This window comes from Myotis myotis, unplaced genomic scaffold (genome assembly GCF_014108235.1).
Source record: "Myotis myotis isolate mMyoMyo1 unplaced genomic scaffold, mMyoMyo1.p scaffold_m19_p_3, whole genome shotgun sequence".
NCBI lineage: Eukaryota > Metazoa > Chordata > Mammalia > Chiroptera > Vespertilionidae > Myotis > Myotis myotis.
In genome coordinates this window covers 209,358,525-209,373,860 of record NW_023416335.1, presented here as the reverse complement: position 1 = coordinate 209,373,860, position 15,336 = coordinate 209,358,525, and the positions used below count along the sequence as shown (strand labels likewise).

Sequence of the window (15,336 nt, the reverse complement as noted above, 5' to 3'; positions counted from 1 at the left end):
AGGTACATGCCTCTACATCATTTTATAAGGACAAATAAATGAACCTGTTTTCAACTGTAAATGAATCTGTGTAATTCACAATAGCAATAGAGGGGCATTGTTATCATCAATTCCATATTGGCCCATTGTTTTTAAATGGATGCTTGACCACTTTAATGTCTTTTGCCTCTCAACCTGCCAGCCAACCTGCTCTTCACCCCTCCCTTCCTCCCTGGGCTCCAAATACCAAAAGGTTTTCAGATTTCTCAGGCAATTATGATACCTACTGCTGGCCTGGGGCAAGAATTGAGGTGCAAGTATAATCTGGTAGTAACCAGGGGCTCTGACAGAGGTCACAATAAATGCACGGTTTTCTTCCATAACTCACCAGGTTGAGGAGTTATCCGAGGCATCATCTGGTTTGGCACACTGCCACGGATCATAGATGGATCAGGTAAAGGGCCGTCTAGAGTGGAATAGAGAAATGGTTAGAAAAGCATCTTTCAGCTAGGTTTCTTTCCCTTTAAAATTATGACTCAAACAGGAACTAGAAGAAAATGTTAGATCTGAAATATTTTTTAAAATGCCTCCAAAAGGTTTTAGTACATTCCTTTATGAACTATGGTGCTTTCAGTATGGACAGGAAGATCTTAAAGAAAAAATGCTATTATAGCACTTAATATGCTATTATTTAACTAAGCCAGATTCTTTGGTTTGTATGCAGCAGAATACCTCCAGAGACAAGGGCCACAGATTTTGCCCAGTAACAAAATTTGATTGTGTACCCCAATAATGTTTTTTTTTTAAGTGCTGTGAATATTGGCTTTAAATAAAATACTTATTATACAGCATTACATATTATGCATCTCTTAAAATAAATACAAAATAATAGATATAATTAAAATATCCTATATAACAAAAGGCTAGTATACAAATCAACTGAACAGCAGAATGACTGGTAGCTATGACGCACACTGACCATTGGGGGCAGACACTCAACGCAGGAGCTGCCCCCTGGTGGTCAGTGCATTCCCACAGGGGGAGTGCAGTGGCGGCGGTGGCGGGAGCCTCTCCTGCCTCTGCGGCAGCGCTAAGGATGTCCGATGTCTAACTGACGGCTTAGGACATCCCCCAAGGGATCCCAGATTGCAACAGGGCACAGGCCAGGCTGAGGGACCTGCCCCCAAGTGCAAGAATTTTGTGCACCAGGCCTCTAGTGAATATATAAGGTTCTAACATTTTCTTGGATTATGTGCACATCCTCTGGTGCAACATTCCCAACCCATTTCACACCATAGTGCACAGAGAAAGTAATATTTCTATAGCCCTGGGGGGAAGGCAGAATGCTTGAAGTGAAACAGTTCTATCCCGTACACCCCCGACCCAGTGTTGTGTGCTCAAGCCTTCAGAACACTTGTGGCACACTGTGCTGTAAAGATAAACCCACCACATCAGACAACTCTCAAATTCTACTGTAACTTTTGTTCATTTAATAAAATGATCCCATAACTATGTGGCTTATTGCAACTCAAGTTACTAAATTCATAAGGACTTATCACTAATATTGCTCCTAATAAAACAATAATATAGTCAAATTGAAAACCGAAGAATGCTGAACACTGTCATATAGTTTTATTTGCAACTGTGCAAGACTTGCAAAATTAATGTGTAACCTGTGTTCACTATATAAATAGAGAACATAGCAAAAAGAGATAAACCTCTATTAATAGTTTTAATCTTCCACATTATGTATTCACATACACTTTATTAAAAAAAAAGTTTTCACTTAATATAAGAGGAACTTTTTCTCCTGTCAATAATATGCATGGGTACTCCAAGCTAAATGCTGGGGCACTTTTAGGATATTTCTGATGTTTCCACAGTATAAATTATGCTACCATGACTTCTGTGCAATTATACCATTATTAGAGGCCTAATGCATGAAATTCAAACAAGGGCCTTGGCCCCGGCCGCCGCCCACCGTGTGGCCACAGCCGGGGGCCTCTGCCCTCGCCCCCCGCTTTGTCCAGAAGGGAGGATGATCAGAAGGACATCCGGTCTAATTAGCATATTAAGTTTTTATTAGTATAGATTGGTTGGAATTAAATTCCTAGAAATGGAGCAATTAGATTTCAGAGAATGAACCATTTAAATTCTTACCAACAGTACATATCTTAAGTTATGTTGTCACTAATGCCCATTTTAACCTTTAGAGATTCAAAAAGGTATGTACTGATTTTACTTATTCTTTAATTTCCTTTTCCTACTTTTCTTCACAAATGTTTCTTCGATTAGTATCTTCACTACTGAAAATACTTTCCTTGCCCTAGCTCAGTGGTCAGCAAACTGGCCCCTTGAGCGTGGCTCTTCCAGAAAATACCACGTGCGGGCGTGCACATACAGTGCGATTGAAACTTCGTGGCCCATACCACGGGGCCAAAGAGCTGCATGTGGCTTGTGAGGCGCAGTTTGCCGAACACTGCCCTAGCTGGTTTGGCTCAGTGGATAGAGTGTCAGCCTGTGGACTAAAGGGTCCCAGGTTCGATTCTAGTCAGGACACATGTTGGGGTTGCGGGCTCGATCCCCCTTAGTAGGGGGCTTGCAGGAGGCAGCCAATCAATGATTCTTTCTCATCATTGATGTTTCTCTCTATCTTACTTTCCTTTCCTCTCTGAAATCAATGGAAGGGAGGGAGGGAAGGAGGGGAGGGAGGGAGGGAGGAAGAGAGGAAGGGAGGAAGGGAGGAAGGGAGGGAGGGAGGGAGGAAGGAAAAATTTTCCTTGAACTCTAGCCAGGTTTGGCCCAGTGGATATAACATCGGCCTGTGGACCAAAAGGTCCCAGGTTCGATTCCAGTCAAGGAATCAGTTATAAGCTCCTCTCTGGCTCGTGCAGGAGGCAACCAATCGATGTGTTTTTCTCACATCAATATTTCTCTCTGTCTTTCCCTCTCTCTTCCGCTTTCTCTAAAAATCAATGGAAAAATATCCTCGGGTGAAAATTTAAAAAAAAAAAGAAAAAATTTTCCTTGGTTTGTCCATTATTAAGATTATGGTATCTTTTGTTGTGAATTTTTTCCTCAGAGCTTTCAGGTAACATTTGGTTTAGAGACCTTTCTCATTTTATTTTATGTTTTCTTCAGAGTTCTATATTACACTTTTAGTTTTTGTTTAAAGTTTAAAACTTTTACTTCTCTACTATTAATATCTGTGTATTGGGTATGGTAGGAATCTCCTTCTTAATCTTCTACAAAATGTCAGATTTAGTCTAAGCTAAAAGTCAACATATATTTAGGACTACGTGCTTCTACTAACACGTGATCCTGCATTGTACCATACTGTCTTTAACACAGCACTACAATTTAATGTATGATAGACATTAAACTTGGCTCAAATTTCTAAAAAACTTAAGTAAATTCACCATACCCAAGTATCTCAAGTTTGTCCACTTGTCTCTGTAACTTAGTTATGCCCCTAGTTCAAACCATTAGCACTAAAGGAGTCTCAACTCTAGTCTTGACTTTGTTTCTGAACATCTGTTCTTTTCCTACGCAAAATATACCCACTCTCTCATTCGTCAGTGGACCTTGTGTACAACACTGTTTCTTCAGTCAGAAATGTCAGTGTTCTCAATTCTTTTCATATCATAAGCCAATGAGAAAACATACCTAGAGCGTGGCAGTTAACAAATGAGGTTGCTACAGGCCAGTGGCAACCAACAGTTCTCTACTTTACTATGTTGACGCCTGAGGAGGATGAATTATTAAATCCATCTATAAATCCACTAATGGCATGTAAGAGTTGGTACCTGCTGGCTCAGCTGGTGCTACCTATAGGTAGTAAGCTTACCCTGATTCAAGAAATACAGCGTTTTCCCTATCACAGCCTTTCTTCACATCATTTAAATAACCTATATTCTTTCTCACTGTTGTGTACCCTAACTCCACTGCTTGAAACCTACCAACCAGTCAATGAATGAATAAGGAAGTAAACAATCCTGGCTATCTGGTTCAATCATCAGGCTGTGAAGGCTGCTATAACCAGAACACAAAGTGTCAAGATGAATTTTAAATGATGCTTCTAAAAAATAGTTCTTAGACTTTGAACATATTGTGTCAACATAAATAACATGTGTGTGTTTAGGATGTATGAAAACTGGTGGGGCCTTTGAACCTGCTCAGTCTACATTTATTGGTTGCCTACCATGTACAAGTTAGTGAAAACCTGTGGGCTACTATTTCCTAAGTGTCACTATGAGAGAAAAGTATCTGGGGCTCTCAATGATGCCAGATTGTCAGGACATGTTAAGTACCATGCTCAGAAATCTTAAATGTGCTGCTCAGCTACTGTTTTTTTACCAGAGGATAAATTTTCTTTGCATAGGCAAAAAATGCAAAGAAAACTAGAATAGCTGCATAAGCTATTGCAATTTAATCACTTTGGTGAGAAATCATTTATTACCAAATTTTCTCCAAATCAAATATAACAAAAAACACTTACTAGAAGTCATTCCTGGTTGTGGTTGCCCCATGTTAGGCCCTGGATTCATGGAAACTGGCACCATGCCTGCAGCATTTGGTAGCATGTTTTGTTTCTGTAGTCTAGTCCTTCGTTTTTCTTCTAGTTCTTTCTGGATTTTATAGATCTTCTCAGCTAGCAGGTGGTAGTATTCCGCCTTTTTAAATTTTGGAAATAAAATGGAGATGAGGAAAAAAGAACTACCATTTGGTAACATAAAAAATGAACTAAGAAGAGATTTTAGCTTCACTTAAGTAGGCAGAAACCAAAAGTGGGAAGAACCTAGTCTCCTTTCTTGGATCATTCCAAACATGAGCTCATTTTGGAATGATCATGTGAAAAGCAGCTTCACTATGAATCTATAAAGTAAGTATGACTTCTCAAAGTCGGTTTACAAAGTATGTGCTGGCAATTTACAGCACATGCAAAGGCTGTGCTACATATTTTAAGAAGTGCCAATTTAGAGAAGAAAGTTCAAATGATTCAGAGAAACTGCAATACTACTTGACTAAGCAGCTGATTCACCATATTCTAGTGAAAATAGCACAGAGCTGGAAACAGCTCAACCACTTTCTAAGTTGACAGAAGGACAACCCAGATAAAGTGCCACATGAGTGGACTGTATTAATAAGAGGAAAAATGTAAAAGTCTTGATGATGTACACTTTAAGAAAATTACTTTGTTATCTTGACTATGCACAGTGAGAATAAGACAGGACAGCTAAAGGTATCTTCTGAAGTACATATTACAAAGAGGAATAAATTAAGCAACCAGAACAGGGCCATTTCTGACTTTATATATATAAAAAAAATAGGTGCTCACTCGATTATTTGCAGATTCATACATGTCCCCTTCCACTTTCCGGGCATATGCAACTAGGTTTTCCATCCGTCTGTCTTTTAAAGCAGCAGGATCCGGAGTAGGAAATATGGCTTGAACACTAAGAATAGAGAATCCTAACACTGTTATATCACAAAGGCTTTTTGAACTCATCATAGAAATATACTAGTACAGTACTTTAAATTTTTTCATCTTTGTACAATGTACACATTGAATTAAATTTAAAAGTTAGGGGTGAGCCTGGTGGGTGTGGCTCAGTGGGTGAGCATCAACCTATGAATTAGGTCATGGTTTGATTCCCCGTCAGGCATGCGCTGGGCTCGATCTGTGTGGGGCGTGCAGGAGACAGCCAAACAATGATTCTCTCTCATTACTAATGTTTCTCTCCCCCTTCCTCTCTGAAACCAATAAAACATTTAAAAATAAATAAAGGGAAGATGTGGAATGTGCTCTAATATAAAATACTGACCAAGATGAAATTGTCCTTTTGTGGTAAACAAAAGGTTTTCCTGATTTGAATAAAGAAATGACTCCATAGAAATACTCTGGCCCCTCTCTATGACTATAATTTGTAACAAACAATTATACTGTACAATTTGCATAAAGGAAGTGAGGAAACCTGACCTTTGGTACAGTATCAATTAGCAACAGCCTTCAGATCCTTCTACTTTCCTAAATTTATTCAGCTTAGTAAATAAACCTAATCATCACTATGAAATCTTAAAATATAAAAAACTTGAAGTGGAGGGGGCAGAAATGCATCATAATTCTGCTAAAAGTCTCTTACTCTCTGGTCATTTCCTACAAAATGCTTGGCACTAGTATTCCTAAAAATTGACCAATGTGATTTCAAGCCACTAATCTTATCATTTGGCTATCTCATGTTCAGTTTAATAGTACTTGAAGAGCCAGAAGAGGAAGAAATAAGTGGAAGTTTAGACGAATACTTGAGTTAGTAAAAAAAAAATAACATCAAGTCAGATGACCAACCCCAAATAATTATCTCTGTTCATTAAATAAAAATGTGGATGGAATGAACAAAATCCCTCTTTTAAGTGAAGAAAAGAGAAAAAGGATTTTATACAAAAATAAAAATGCTGTGTGCTGAAGTGTAAGTTCTGTAATCAGAGAGGTCTAGGCTCTATCTTTTTGATACTGGGTGCATTACATTTTCCCACTCTATCTGCCTTTCCCCTCTTTATTCTAACAAGTACTCTTAAAATAAGACAGTTTGTGAGGCAGAGTGCCTGAAATATATAAACTTTTCAACAAATAGTGTGAACTATTCCACAAATTATTGATATATATATATATATACACACACACACACACACACACACACACACACACTATTGGAGGATCAGAAAAACATCCTACCAGATTTAACTTGTCAACATAATAAAAGCTTTACCAGGGATAACAAAAAATTGTTGCCACATTCTAATGAGCTGAGACCTAGTTTTTCTTTTAAAATTATGAATTTTGTAAAAGCAGTAACAATAAAGTGAATAATTTTTAATTACTATATTTATTACTGTCACTAGGCAGAATAGTTAAAGTTGAGATACTAACAAAGATGATGAAAAACTTGAGAAGCAGAAACTAAGAAGCAAGAATGCCACAGGAGCAGAAGTATATTAGCAACAACAGCCAGGCTAGAGAAAAATCAATAATATTCCTCTTGTGGTAAAGTGCCTGGCAGATTAGAAGCATACTGACATGGTAACTCTTTATGAATAAGACATGCCTACAATCTTACAGTTTGTGAACAAGATGATTTCGAAGATCCTGAGTAATATCTTCATGCCATTGTTTCCGAATTCCAGTACTGGATGGTTGAGCTGCTGTTGGCATAGGACCCAAGGAGGCCACACTGGCATTTTCACTCATCATTGGGCTTAAAAAGGAGAAATAGTTTCAGTGAAGAGGACAGGAGCGAGATCTCATTTAAGTAGAGTGGAAAGTGATGGGTCTAATACACTGTGACAGGTCTATCTATTACATAAAGAAGTCAGGGTGGGGTGGGGTGGGACTGGATGGTATGGGGAGACAGTGTAAATGTGTTTGTGCTTCTGTGAGGGAAAGTGTTAACCCACAACATTTCATTGTGTGATGGGAAGGAAGACACCTATACCTAACTCTTGTATTGTAAGACTGTGTTGGCATTTTGACACAGATTATCCTAGGGAATTCGTTGGACAATGGACTAATTCTTTTTTTTTATTTTTTTATTTATTGCTTAAAGTATTACAAAGGGTATTACATATGTGTCCATTTTATCCCCCCGCCCTAGACAGTCCCCTAGCCTCCCCTATCCCCCAGTTGGACTAATTCTTAACAATGGGATAGAGCAAATTCATTTTTTAAGTAGCTGCACAGACTTGCAACTTCCTACAGGAAGTATATGGGAAGTTGTAGGTTACCCCAAATAATTAATACGATTTCAAATATGTTATAGAAAGCCTAAAAGTATGGTCTCAAATACCATATTTGTCTTTATACATTAAGAATATCTTCAAATCTAAGAAACTAAGAAAACTGTAAGAAATTCTAACACGTTTAGAAAACAACACAGACCACATCCAAAATAAAACTTACTTTTGAGAATTTATGGCTGAATGCAACATCGAGTCAGAAAGAAGATTTGATGTTTGAACGCCTACACCTCCATTTACTCCCATAGGACTAGCATCTAGGTTAAAACAAAAAAAAAGATATAATATTTTAAATACCAGTAATAACAGCAGCAAAACACCAAAAAAGAAGGAAAAGTTATAAAAGTGTTGAAGAAATTATCACAAGAAATTTTTATACTGACTGTGACCTCCTGGTTCATAGGTCGACGGTCAACCACTGAGCCACACCAGCTGGGCACTAAATATTCTTTACAGAATAAGTGAATTCAATAGGAACTAGAAGAGTGAGAATGTGATTGTGGAAGTTTTACAGTAAAAATCTCTAATTTGGGGCTCTAGAGGGGATTCCTTCTTCCCCTCCCTGATACAGAATCTTGATAACCTGACACATAATAGAGATTCTGTATTTTTGTTTATTTAATCACTTACATGCCCATCCAGACTAGAAATGTTACAAAGTAAAGAACATGTCCCTATGGTATGTTTTTTCAGCACAAATCACATCTGAATGAATGTTGCTTATTCAATTATCCAAATGCTCTTGTCAATCACAGGTACCTAAAATTTTTAACTCTGAGAATATTCCAGCATTACAGCCAGTTCTGCCAGAGACACACTTGTAATATCAAGTTGTTATGGTGAATATAGCTTCCCCATGGAAGCATCAGTATAAATGTTTACTTTGGTGTTTCATCCTCCCCAGTACTACACACCTCAGATAAAGATACTATGACACAGACCCATAAACATAAATACTTTCTCTAAAAATCCAACAGCTTGGAAGCATAAAATAGAGATATCTACTAAATAAATGAGATACAAACTTTTATTTATTTATTTTTAAAAATATATTTTATTGATTTCAGAGAAGAAGGGAAAGGGAGAGATAGAAACATCAATGACAAGAATCATTGATTGGCTGCCTCCCGCACGCCCCCTACTGGGAATCGAGCCTGCAACCTGGGCATGTGCCCTTACTGGAATTGAACCCAGGACCCTTCAGTCCGCAGGCTGACATTCTATCCACTGAGCCAAACTAGCTAGGGCAAGATACAAAGCTTTTAGAAGAGGGTGCAAAACTCGGGAAGTTTTTGATGGTAATAGTTCCAGAATTTCCATAAAGTAGATGAAAATTAGTTCATACCAAATGGAGTAATTAAAATATAAACTGTACATTACATGACATTAGTGAACAAATGTTGGTCCAAATTAAAATTTAGGAGAAAATGTACTCAGAAAGGAGAAGTCACCAAAATACTACTTTGTACCTTAAACCTGCAATGACTATTAAGAACCCAGAATATATATTATTTTTTAAATATTTTTATTGATTTTAGAAAGAGAGGAAGGAGGGAGACAAAGTAACATCTATCAGCCGCCTCACACTGGGGATCAAGCCCACAACCTGGGCATGTGCTCTGACCAGGAACTGAACCATAACCTCCTGGTTCATAGTTCGACAGTGTTCGGGCAATAAAAATATATTTAAAAAAATAAAGTAAAATAACAACAAAAGACAAAGAAACAAAAACCTGGAAATCCAAATATCCATCTGTTAGAGATTGTTTTATACAATGAAGCACTATGCAACCACTAAAAAGGACATACTGAGTACAAAAAATGAAAGATGGCAAGTTTGTGTTAAATAAATTATCTTATAGAATAACACATGGGATTCTATTCTAGAAATTAAAGATACACATGCATAAAAGGATTTAGAAGGATATAAACCAGTAGCAGTTGCCTCTGGTATGTGGATTACAAGGCAACTACAATCTTTAAAAAAAAAATTACTTCAAAAATTAAACGTGACAAAAAAATTGAGAGTGGGAGAAACAGGTACATACACATATAGTAAATAATCTAAGGAGTTAATCCTATATATTGCATGGCAATTACAGACACAACATCACATTTTTCACTAGGAGGACACAAACTTACTCATGTTGCTCATGGGCCGCATGCCTTGGGGAGACTGCCCCGACTGCTGATTCTGCTGGTTCTTTGCTTGTACCTGGGCCTGTGTCGGCATTTGATTTACTTGATAGGGTAGTCCAAGGGCTGCATAGGCTCTTTCTATAGAGCTGGGGTCAATCTGACTCACAGTACTTAGGCTGGGCGTAGACTGTTGACCCACACCTAGAGAACTAGTATTTCCAAGTCCAACTGGTGTTCCAGTCAGAATTGCTATAGAAAGAAAAAGAATTACAATATTAAAGATGGTTTTTTTTAAAAAAAAGGACTAACATGTTTAAATGACTTTTAAAACCATAAAATCATTGTTTTGTGAAACATCTCAGTACATGCATCTTTCCTCCATTATTTCCCTGGAAGAAATTTCTAGATGGAGAACTGACTAGTCAAAGGAGTTCATTGGCATGAAAAGGCTTTTGATCCAAAATACCCAAAATCCTTCCTGAAAGCTGTATTAATGTCCCAGCAACAGTGTAGGAAGCCCTCAGAGCCATACCAACGCCAACACTAGGGAGCACTGCTTCTGCCGATGTGATGGGAGAGATGGTACTTCATTTCTTACTTTACAGTGAACTTTTTGGTATTTCCTCCCGCTAGTGAATTGTCTGTTTCCTAGTCTAAATTTTCTACTGGGCTACTTATGATTTCTTCATTAATTTATGAAGTTTAATTTCTTTTACACATGCTCTGTATGTATCTCTGAATTTGTCTTTCAATCCTAAATGCTTAATGTTTTGTTTCTAGTGTGGAGATGTGGTAGCTGAACTTCTATCTGTCTACTCTTGACTTGCCTTTTCTCTATGAAAAGCATATCATCGCTTCAGGTTTCTAAAAAAATTCCATTTTTTCACTCTTTTTAAATAATTTCAAATTATCTAAATATTTAGATCATAGATATAGAGGAATGATTTGCCCAATGTTAAAGCGTTAATCTTTTACATTTTCATGAATTTAAAAATGGAACATAAATTCACCCATCATTTTTGTTTCAATGTTTTTATTGATTTTTAGAGAGGAAGGGTGATAGATAGAAAAATCGATGAGAGACAAACATCATCGATCAGCTGTCTCCTGCACGTCCCCTTTTGGGGATTGAGCCTCAACCCAGGCATGGCCCTAATTGGTAATCAAAGGGTGACCTCTTGGTTCCTGGGTCAATGCTAACTACTGAGCCTCACCACACCGGCCAGGCCAGCCATCATTTTTCATAAAAAATGATTAAGTTTCTGGATCTTATTTTAGGTAATAAACAGTTCAATTCTAACTTTATTAATATGAAGTTAATGAAAACTGAAAACAACTAGGCAGCTAAAGGAACTTCACATAATCAAATACTCTAAATCCCACCAAATTGTATGAAGAGTGTCTAGGAATACTTTTGGTATAAAAGATTTAATTGCTTTCTATCTCTCTCCCCCTCTCCCTTCCTCTCTGAAATCAATAAAGAAATATATTTAAAAAAAAATAAAAGATTTAATTGCTTACACTGCTGATTTCTCTTATCCCCCGCATTTTTCAGGGGGAGACACACAGGACAGTCATGCCTCGTACAGTTCTTCCAGTGGGAGATGATTTGTCGAGAAGATGCACAGTGGGCCACTAAAAAAAAGAAAAATAACTTTTTTTCAAGTGCAGGTTACATCTTTACATTAGTATCAGCTAACTTATTGACTACTTAACAAGTGCCACAGATGTTATTAACTGATTTCATCTTTATAACAGTCCTACAGGGGAGTTATCATTACTCACATTTCATAGTTAAGAAAGCAGGCAAAAAGTGGGTAATGTGCACAACGTCAGAGAGTACCCAAAATGGGATTCAATCTCAAGCAGTCTCGCTCCACAGCCCATATTAAAAAACACACTTTTTTTAAATCCTCACTCAAGGATATGTTTTTTGAAAAATTGATTTTTAGAGAGAGGGGAAAGGGGTGGGAGGGAGGGAGGAAGAAATATCGGTGAGTTGCCTCCATTGTGCACCCTGACAGGGGAAGGAACCCACAACCTAGGTATGTGCCCTGACCAGGAATCAAACTTGCAACCTTTTGGTGTAGGGCAGTCGCTCGGCAAGGGCCAGGCCCCATATTTTTCATCATCAAGCTGTTCAGTGTACTTTATTCTATAAAAGTAGATTTCTAATGATTCCACAAATACATAAATTATATTATGTCAGTTAGCAAACCCTCTATATTTTAGGTATACTATGCTGGGCAAATCAAAGTCAGTAAGTATCAACACAAAAAAGAAGTCCTTTAAAACTTTCCTCTCCTACCAGATCCCTAGATACTCACTTACAAAATGATACTGTATTTTAGAATATCCTACTACATAGAGGAAGACATCAGTAAAGGAGCCTCAGAACAGTTGACCATTATTGTCTCTCTTCTCTCTGATATAAATATTACTTGCTGAGCACACAAACCCTCTGAGAACACTCACCTTGGCAGGACTTGCCTGACTGGCAATGTGTCATATGGTTGAGGACGTTCTTCATTGTGCGACAGTGGGGAAGATTGCACTGCCTCACCTCCCCGTTAGCCTGCTCCCGGCGCTGGCACTTGTGAGCGTGCAGGAGGAGAACAAGCTGCTGCTGGATGAGTTTGCGCTTCTCCGGATCAGCCGTGTGGGCTCCAGAGCCCATCCCTTGGGCTACTGGAGTCACAAGGCCTGGCTGCTGGACCTGAGGGGCCTGCTGTTGGCCCTAAGGGAGAAAACCATAAAGATACACTTAGTGTTCGGTGTTACAATGTGCTATCTCTTTAATAAATACAAACCTGGACATTTTCAATTAAAACCTTTAAGGACAGTCTACTATAAGCCAGACTCCATTTTTTGATACAGGAGATTCCAAAATAAATGGTCCTACCATTGAGAAGTTCAACTTAGTAAGAAAACAAAATACTGTATTACCAAATGACAAAATCAAAGAATGTATAACATAGAGGGGAAGAAAGAGAAGGACATGGTAAACTCCAGGGGAACAGGGAAAAGCAAGGCATCTATAGTGAGGAGCATGTCCAAGTAAGGTTTTGAAGAACAAAGGAGCCCTAACCCGTTTGGCTCAGTGGATAGAGCGTCGGCCTGCGGACTCAAGGGTCCCAGGTTCGAGTCCCGTCAAGGGCATGTACCTTGGTTGCGGGCACATCCCCAATGGGGGGTGTGCAGGAGGCAGCTGATTGATGTTTCTCCCTCATCGATGTTTCTAACTCTGTATCCCTCCTTCCTTCCTCTCTGTAAAAAATCAATAAAAAAACCAAACCAAACAAAACAAAACAAAACAAAAAGAACAAAGGAGCTTCTTAAGAAGCATTTAGGCAGCTGAAAAATTAGCTTTTAAATATTCTGGAAGAAATTGGTGTGTTTTTTTCTCCCCAATAAAAAGGCAAACATTTCTGGGGACAGAGATGCCACGTTTTAGTCATCCTTTTATCGTCACTGCCTCACTTCCTAGAGTATCAAATATAGGTGGCATTCAATAAATACATGACACAAAGCAAAAAAAAACTAAAAAAATCTGAGTGAGAAAAAGTATTCCTATAGGACAATTTTTTTTCCAAAAAGTGAATGTGGACAACTTGACACAGTTACAACTAGAAATAGTTTTACTTCAGAAAAAGAGCAGTGTTAAAAGTGTTAGAAATTTTTCTCATTTAAAAAAAAAAAATCAATGTTTAAAACAATGCATAACTTTAAGAGGGATGTTCCTTTTGTGTAGTAGTATTAGATTCAAATCAGCAGATATGTTCATTGGGAGTTGGAATCCTTTGCCAGAGATCCTTCCCAGGGAGAATGGTTCCACTTTCCTATCCTACAGACATGCTCACAAGAGAAGCTTATAGCAAACCTCTAAAACTTTCACTAGAGCAACCCTACTTACTCCTATTTGGACCTGCACCCTTACTGTCCACAAGTGACAAAATACCATGAGAAGGAGGGTACAAGTCTCCTCAATCACAGGGGTCAGTGATTGTAGTGTGTACATAGAAGGGATGAAAGAAAGTTTAACATAATTCTTTTGTTAAAATGCCAATTTGAAGACAAATTTGTAAATAGATTGCTACCCACCATGTTGGGCATTCCTCCACCAGGAACTGCTTTTTTGTCCATTGCAAATGGAGATAAGCTATTTGGCAGTACAGGCTTTGTCTGAATTTGGAGACCAAGGCCACTGGTTCCAATCTGTTGTCCAGAATTCTGAGTGTACGGTGAACCATAAGGATTAGGGTTGTTCATCATTCCCATCTAAGAACAAGAAACAGAAAAAAATTAAATCTTATTCCCCATCCTAACAGTAAAAGCCCAGCGACAGAATGGCAGAACGACCAGAATGACTGGTTGACCAGTCACTATGACGCGCACTGACCACCAGGGGCAGCGCTGCTCGACTAACAGGGATGAGCGGTTCGCAGGCCACGCAGCGCAGCCACCACTGCCGCCGGCTGCAGAGATAACTCTGGAGGCTGATTCGTAGCCACCACGGGGCTGAGGCCTACTCCATTGCCTCTCAGTTCTATTGTCCCTGGGTCCGGCCCCAACCGGGTCCCCTGGATAGGTGAGTGCTCCAGTTCCACGGAACCACTCAGAGGGTGGGTCCATAGCTGCTCGGCTGACTGGGATGAGCCGCGCTCCCACAGTGGACCAATCCCCACAGTCCATGTCCCCCACCAGTTTACGAATCCCGTGCACTGGGCCTCTAGTATTAACAGAACATTAATAGACCCTTTTATTTGTCAATTCCTAAATAACAAAGAAAAATATAAAAGACACCCTCTGCATATATGAACACATTGTAGAAGTATGCTCAAGAAAATAACAATTAAGATTTAAGGTCCTAAGTTACAGTAAATTTACAGGGCTATCTTCTGTAAATATTTGAGATAAATGCACTTTATAAAAACTTACAAACATTTTTGTTTAGCTATACCTGCTAAGCAAGGTTTATCATTCATCTCCACTTTTAATGCATTAAATGCACTTTCATTTAATGTACAAACTATGGGGCTTAATGAATTCAACTCAGTAACTTGCCTAATCCCTAAACATATTAAGAGTTTAATATGTCAAAACATTTGAATGTTTATTACAGGCATTTTGTTTATATAAGGTAGAAGACTGATAGATCGGGGGATATGTCCTTTTTTATTTAGGAACATGATGGCAGAGCGATTTAAACTTTTTGAATCTGAATCCTTTATACAAAGCATGTAAACTTCAGAGTCCACACACTTCTTGCTCTCTTAAACCTAGCTTCTTTATTCATTAAATTACCTACTTGGTACTTAAAAGTAATTTGATTTTCTTTGCAGCCTTTATGTACTTTAAAAAGTAGCTGTCACCCTGACCGTTTTGGCTCAGTGGATAGAGCATCGGCCTATGGACTGAAGGGTCCCG

At 38.4% G+C, this 15,336-nt stretch overlaps 1 protein-coding gene across 2 annotated transcripts in view; it reads right to left on the bottom strand.

The window, feature by feature from the left end:
* EP300 (E1A binding protein p300) overlaps positions 1 to 15,336 on the bottom strand; it is a 70,968-nt gene that overhangs the window by 30,613 nt on the left and 25,019 nt on the right. For both annotated transcript variants that reach the window (XM_036299727.1, XM_036299728.1), the window contains exons 3-11: positions 14,011 to 14,187; positions 12,385 to 12,646; positions 11,431 to 11,544; positions 9,913 to 10,158; positions 7,934 to 8,027; positions 7,095 to 7,232; positions 5,318 to 5,435; positions 4,478 to 4,652; positions 368 to 445 (exon numbers count right to left, since the gene is read on the bottom strand). In XM_036299727.1, the coding sequence (XP_036155620.1) occupies positions 368 to 445; positions 4,478 to 4,652; positions 5,318 to 5,435; positions 7,095 to 7,232; positions 7,934 to 8,027; positions 9,913 to 10,158; positions 11,431 to 11,544; positions 12,385 to 12,646; positions 14,011 to 14,187 (1,402 nt within the window). The remainder of the gene's footprint in view (positions 1 to 367; positions 446 to 4,477; positions 4,653 to 5,317; positions 5,436 to 7,094; positions 7,233 to 7,933; positions 8,028 to 9,912; positions 10,159 to 11,430; positions 11,545 to 12,384; positions 12,647 to 14,010; positions 14,188 to 15,336) is intronic.